The 7151-nt window shown below is 44.9% G+C and overlaps 1 protein-coding gene across 1 annotated transcript in view; it reads right to left on the bottom strand.

Annotated features, from left to right (window-relative positions):
• Positions 1-5272, bottom strand: part of FERMT1 (fermitin family member 1) — a 46420-nt gene extending 41148 nt beyond the window's left edge. Inside the window, exons 1-2 of the mRNA XM_017523975.2 lie at positions 4474-5272; positions 772-947 (exon numbers count right to left, since the gene is read on the bottom strand). Coding sequence (XP_017379464.2) covers positions 772-926 — 155 coding nt within the window. The 5' untranslated portion in view covers positions 927-947; positions 4474-5272. The remainder of the gene's footprint in view (positions 1-771; positions 948-4473) is intronic.
• Between the last annotated feature and the right edge of the window lie 1879 nt (positions 5273-7151).

Genomic DNA, 7151 nt, shown 5'->3' with positions numbered 1-7151 from the left:
AGAAGGTAAAATAAGCACAATGAAAAGAGAATGTTATTAAATTCTAGGTTGACAATGTTGGCTCCTGATGTGAAGAATGTAACACTGAAGATTTCTTTCCTTAAACAGGGAGAGTAGTAAGTGGTGGATAAGTGTTAAAAGACATTGCAGCACCAATTTATCACTAAGCTATCAAGTATAAACAGAGAATTAACACAGCATTCAAATGCCAAGCTACCTAAAGCCACATTAGATGTCACTAGTGGAATGGGTTCCATCCCTGCTGAAGTCCAGCATTACACCTGCTGGGAACTTTACTTGGCACCAAAGACTCAAGTTTTTGTATTTTTTTCTTTGAGACTGAGTCTTGCTCTTTCGCACAGGCTGGAGTGCAGCGGCACAATCTTGGCTCACTGCAACCTTCACCTCCTGGGTTCAAATGATTCTCTTGCCTCAGGCTTCTGAGTACCTGGGATTACAGGTGCCTACCACCATGCTTGGCTAATTTTTATATTTTTAGTAGAGATGGGGTTTCGCCATGTTGGTCAGGCTGTTCTCTAACTCCTGACCTCAGGTGATCTGCCCACCTTGGCCTCCCAAAGTGCTGGGATTGCAAGTGTGAGCCACAGCACCCAGCCTGGGCTCTCTATTTCTCTTTCCTCTGGGATGGGGGGTGGGGGATTGCTCCCCAGGCCATTACAAGATAGATGATCAGAAAAACCTAGACCAGCCATTAGCAGCGATGCAACAGAGAGGGTTTCAAATGCAGAGAAACCATAAAGCAGGAGTAACTTACTGATCTGTTCTACTAACTTGAGCATCACTCCCCCGACATGAAGGTCTCCAGACACTCGCAGTGTGACATCTTTCTGCTCTTCTTCACTGGGATTATCAACGCGAACCACAAGCTCCCAGGAGGCAGATGTAAAGTCAGTGGATGACAGCATTGTGGCAAATGCTGGTGTCTTCTGAACACAAAGGCAGACATAGATTGGAATGTGGGAAGGAAATGGGACGTGCCAGGAGACTTGCAGAGCAAAATTTCTGTTTTTCGTTTCGTTTTTCATTTTAACCTCCTCTTCAAAAAACTCTGCAAAGTTTCTGATACTCCAGATATTAAATTCAGCATCTTAACTTTAAAAACAAAAAATTTTATAAAAATGGTCTCAAACTGTCTAAATTTATGTACTTCATTTTTCATTCACCCACTCATCCAAGACCATTTGGCTCTGTATTTTCTTCGTCCACTCAATGCTTCGATCTTCATTTCCTCTCTCTATTGACTTCTTTTGACCTTCTCTCAGCTACCTGGCAATAGGCAATCTTCCATGTTACCTTTTTAAAAAATCAATTTTATTAAGGTATAATTTGCATGTAGTAAAATGCACAGATTTAAAATATACTACCATTGAATACATTTTGTTGTATGCAAATTATACTTCAATAAAGTTGACGCTTAAGGGATGTCATTAAAATCTCCTATCTCTAATATCTTTAATGTATATTATTACATTCCTCCTACAAAAATTTATATTTTATAATAAAGCTCAAAAAATTTAAAAAGCCAAAATCCTATTTCAGTCATTGTAATACATAGTTTTACCTTAAGTGCATATAAAGATACGGGTTATTAATAATTATTGCCATGTATTTGATTTACTTATTATTGTTTTATATCATATAAAAATAGATTATATAAATGCACCAATTAAGTTTTTGGATACATCTTTGGCAAAAGACTTAAAAACAGGAGTAACAGATATAAAAAGCTCGCTCTTCAAGGTACAGATGGGGGTGTGAACTTCAAACCCATAGTTTTCCCCTAACTGGAGAAGCTAGCAAGAGAGAACATTCACAACTGAAACGTTTTGGAGGGTAACAGGAACACTGGAATCCAAAATCGGCAGAACTTAAACAAAAAGTGAGATGTCAGTTCTCTCTTACTTTTAAACAGAAATAAATAATGCTACAGCCCTTGGCTGTTTTAAACATTTAAAGTAAACATCATTTAAATGATAATGAGTCTTTTTCACTTTACCATGTAAAGCCAGCTTACGAGAAATCTGTTTTCATAAGGCCTATTTTTGAGAAACATCAGTGCACTCAAACTCCTAAGAAAGGGCTCCTCTAACTGAGGATATACACAAATCCCCCAGGGATTCTATTAAAATGCATATTCTATCAGCAGGCCCGGGGAGGGGCCATGCATTTCTTTCTTTCTTTTTTTTTTTGGAGACGGTGTCTTGCTTTGTCACCCAAACTGGAGGTTGCCTGTGATCTCAGCTCACTGCAACATCCACCTCCCAGGTTTAAGCAATTTTCCTGTCTCAGCCTCCTGAGTAGCTGGGATTACAGGCAGATGCCACCATGCCCAGCTAATTTTTGTATTTTTAGTAGAGATGGGGTTTCACCATGTTGGCCAGGATGGTCTCGATCTCCTGACCTCGTGAACTGCTCATCTCTGCCTCCCACAGTGCTGGGATTACAGGCATGAACCACCTTACTGAGCGGGGCCATGCATTTCTTAACAGGCTCCAGATGTTGCTGGTTTGTGGCCATACTCAGTTCCTCCCTTCAACCTATTCAGATCAATATTAAGCCAGGAATGTCGGTAACATCTGACGAACATTACTTTTAATGATAAATCAACAACCAGTGTCATATCTGTTCTGTGTGTTCACTTGAAACTCCTCATTTGTAAGCATAAGAGAATCTCAAAATATGTTACATAGATACATTTAATACTCCAAATCTGAACAGATTTGGGACAGATTTTATGATTAGAATCAAATTTAAGAGTTCAGAAGTAGCTCCTTATGTTTTTATAGTCAGAAGTATGCAATGCATCTACTCCCCATGCACAGAGGCACACACAGAACCCTCTGCATGGGGAGTGGTTTAGTCAGTGACTGCATTAGGCCTAACTGCTTGCCTCTGTCATCATCGGCTTCAGGTATCCTGTATCACCTGCCGACTGGATGATGTGCTCTGTGTTAACTCCTGTCTTCCATTATCCCTTTTCATCCTCCCAACAATTTCATTTAGAAATGAGTAAACGCAGGCTCAGAGAGATGAAGCAACTTGTCTGAGGTCACACAGCAAGTGAGATGCTGGAGCCAGATGGAAATCCAGGTCTTTCTTTCTAACTTCAAACTCTTATCCACCACACTGGGAAACCACTCTGATAATGTTGTAATGCCAAAATGAAAGAAAACTCCTTAAACTGCATGAACTGAATTCTCAGTTGCCTTTACTAAGCATTTCTATCAACATGAATCTTGCCCAATGAGCAGACAAAAAAAGATGCCCCTTCATCGTCAACCTCATAACTTGGCATTGAACTGTTTGACTTTAAGATCCTTACAATTTCTATGATTGGGAGGTCTAGTTATTTAAAATGTTTTGGGGCCTGGCGTGGTGGCTCACGCCTGTAATCCCAGCACTTTGGGAGGCTGAGGCGGGCGGATCGCAAGGTCAGGAGTTCAAGACCATTGTGGCCAACATGGTGAAACCCTGTCTCTATTAAAAAAAATACAAAAATTAGCTGGGCATGGTGGTGCACGCCTGTAGTCTCAGCTACTCTGGAGGCTGAGGCAGGAGGAGAACTGCTTGAATCCAGGAGGCGGAGGTTGCAGTGAGCCGGGATCCGGCCACTGCACTCCAGCCTGGGGCCTGTAGACAGAACGAGACTCCGTCTCAAAAAAAAAAAAAAAAAAAAAAGTTTTGTGTATAAAGAAAATAACTTTTAAAGGTGATTCCTTACTGCTTATTTCACTGGGCAATCCGATATAAGGTCTTTTCTTTTCCTAACCTGGGTGATTAAAACACTATGCATTTAGGCAATAGATAGATGCTGATTCCCTTTACGACAAAACGCAGGCTAAAGTTAGACAAGCTGGTTTTCCCGCATTCCTCTCCTATCTTTCTGCGCCTTCATTTTTGAGTGAACTTCTAGTCTGCAGCAAGCTGTTACTTGTCAAGGATAGCAGCAAACTTCAGCCAGGAAAACGCATCTAAGGAGACCAAAACAAGAAGCAAAGCTACTGGCAGACGTGAAGCTCAACAGCCCTTCGCAGAAAATCAAAGAAAGAAAGGAAAGCAGGGAAGGAGGGATGGAGGGATGGAGAGCAGGAAGGAGGAAAGAGAAGAAGGAGGGGAAGACAGTCCCCGACGCTTCCCCTGGAAGATCTGAAGGTGTTTGGTGCCCGAAGGCCACTCAGCCTGTCTTTTGCCAGCTCTGCAGGACCTGGGGCGGATGTTGGGTGGATAAGCATGCCCCTTACTCCCATTAAGGCTGGACTGAAAGTTTGTTTCGTGTGGCCAGATGCATAGGGCAGGAGAAGGTGGTCACATCCAGACGAAATTATTTTCAATCAACAGCCATTTAAGTACAAGAGGCTGCAGAAAGAAAGGGGGTAGGGGGATCAGGAGCTACTGGTGCCCATCAAAGCCTCCGAACCTCCAGCTCCCCAGCCCTAGTACCGGAGCACCCACCTCCTTTCCAGGAGCCTGTTGCGTGCCGCTTCGCAGACTTGCACGTGGAGAGCTGAGTCCCTACAAACCGCCCGGAGCAGAGCCGGGGAGGAGGCGCTGGCGAAGTGGGGAGCGGGGGGCGTCCAGTGTCGGCGGCTGCCCAGCCAAGGCTGCAGCAGGGGTGGGCTGGAGCCAGGGCGCGCTGGCGAAGCTGCGCCGGGACCTCCCGCTGAGGCTCGGTGTCCGCCGCCTGCCGGGCGCAATGTGCCAGGTGCACTGTCTCCGCCCTGCGCGGCCCCCAGCGGCCCGGCTGAGGGCAGCGCGCGGCGGGGCAGGCGAGGGCACGCCCAGCCCCGGGCCTGCTAGGTCTCGCTCCCTCGGAGAGGAGGCGCAGTCTGCAGATTTTTAAGGGCAAAGGGTGGCGGAAGGGCGGTTTGGCGGCGAGAAGCTGGACGCACGCTCACTCTGCAGCTCCTCTTGCGACCTCTCATCTCGCCGCTTTAAGGCCGCCTCCAGTTTCCCTGTCCCCCAAGGCCCGCCGGGGACTAGCCCCGATGATTAAAGCCGCGCGGCCACTTCCTTTCCTTCCAGGCAAACCCATCCCTCACACCCCGGGGCCTTCAGGCCGGGAGACTCCAGCCTCCCGGCTGGAATAGCTGTCTCCTTTAGAAAGAGCCCTGGAGCACCTGTGGTCAGCGAGGGGAGGCAACAGAGCGATTCGTCTCTGAGTAAGAGGGTGTGTCGCGTGTGACTCTCACCAAAGCTGAGGCGCCCGACCTGGGGAGACTCCAGGAGACCCGAGGGCAGGCTGCATGCGGAAGTCTGGGCCACATCTGGTGTGGCTCACTTCAGGATCATCACCCAGTTCCGCTGGTCGCCTTCCTGTTGGATTGATTTTTAAAGAGGGCCGGGGCCATCCAGGAAGGGTGGGTGACCTGGGCAATTTACACAACCTCTCCAAGCCTCCTTCGTACATTTCGTGCACGTTTGTTGAGTGCTTACTGCTCGACAGGCAGGGGCCTGGGCTCCCAGAATACAGTGGTTAATAAAACTGAACTGGAAATGACAATTTCTTCATCTGTGAAGTAGGTAGAGGGCTAGAATGCCTGCCAGGCCATGGAGGAATTTCATGTAGTATAATACAGGCATTAGCGATTTGCATCACAAGGCCTGTGATGTCTTAAATTTTAATTAAAAAGTTACAAAATTTAGAAGTTGAATCTTTGTTTTTGCTTAAACCTCACCATATTCGGGAATTATTAAGATTTGAAAGCATATTTAATTTAAAAAGGTGAGTTGAACATTGTTGGCAAATATAGGATATTATAATTAAAATAAAATCAGTAAAAACTTGAAGCAGAATGTCTTCATTTGGTAGAATTTGTCAACGATGGGAAGGGTTATCCGGGCCCACTTCCCTACCTGTGAACACCATGAGAACATCTGCTGTCATCCTGGGTAGACAGTATTTAATGCTTGCTCTCTGGAAACCCTGCTCATTGCCCATTAGAACTTAGACTTTGGTCCAGATTTTATGTGTGACCTTGAATGATGCTTCTATTTATAACAATATTTTTTTCTTTTCAATGGAAAATTTCTGCATTGTGCTAAGAATTCAACTGGTTTTAAGCTTTCCTCTTGGTCTAGGTTAATTTTTAAACTTTTAATTATATGTAATGACTTGTGTGTATATAAATATGTATTATATATACACACACCCATACATACACACAATATATATAGATAGGAGCACAAATCATGACTGTATAGCTGAGTTTTCACACTGAACACACCTGTATACAGTGTATATAAAGACAGTAATGTATAAAGCGTGCCCAGTTGAAGAAACAGGACATCATCAGTCCTTGGAAGCCCCTTAGTGCCCCCTTTTAGTTATTCCTTTCAGTTATTACCACTGCCCCCCACTCCCCACAGGCCCAGGATAACCATTATCCTATCTTCTAACTCCTTAGATGGGTTTTGCTGGTCTTTGTACTTTATATAAATGGAATCAGACCATATGCATTATTTTGTGTCTGGCTTCTTGTGTTCAACTTTATGTTTGTGAGTTTCATCCATATTATGTATCCTACGCTTTTTTTTTTTTTTTGAGAAAGGGTCTTGCTCTCCCCAGACTGGAGTGCAGTGGCACAATCATGGCTCACTGCAGCCTTGATGTCTCAGGCTCAAGTGATTCTCTAACTCAGCCTCCTAAGCTGGGACTACAGGTGTGCACCACCATGTCTGGCTAATTTTTAAATGTATCATTTGTGGAGACAGAGTCTCACTTTGTTGCCCAGGCTGGTCTTGAACTCCTGGGCTCAAGCCATCCTCCCATCTTGGCCTCCTAAGGTATTGAGATTACAGGCATGAGCCACCATGCCTGGCTGTCTTGGGTCTAATTTAACTTTATGTTTTACTTACTACTCAGTTCCTGTTGTTCTTGTGACACAGGCCCAACCCATCTCCTAAGTTCCTGGGTTAGAAGTGGGTTAAAAAGTGTATTCTGAACTTCAACATTTTATACATATAGATTAAGAAAATGCACACCCTGGGACAGGTGCAGTGGCTCACGCCAGTAATCCCAGCACTTTGGGAGGCAGAGGTGGGTGGATCACGAGGTCAGGAGTTTAAGATCAGCCTGGTCAGCATGGTGAAACCCCCCAAGAGGTGGAGGTTGCAGTGAGCCAAGATTGCAC

This window comes from Cebus imitator, unplaced genomic scaffold, assembly GCF_001604975.1.
Source record: "Cebus imitator isolate Cc_AM_T3 unplaced genomic scaffold, Cebus_imitator-1.0 Scaffold31, whole genome shotgun sequence".
Taxonomy (NCBI): Eukaryota; Metazoa; Chordata; class Mammalia; order Primates; family Cebidae; genus Cebus; species Cebus imitator.
The sequence above is the reverse complement of the archived record's forward strand: the minus strand, read 5'-3'. Positions and strand labels throughout refer to the sequence as shown.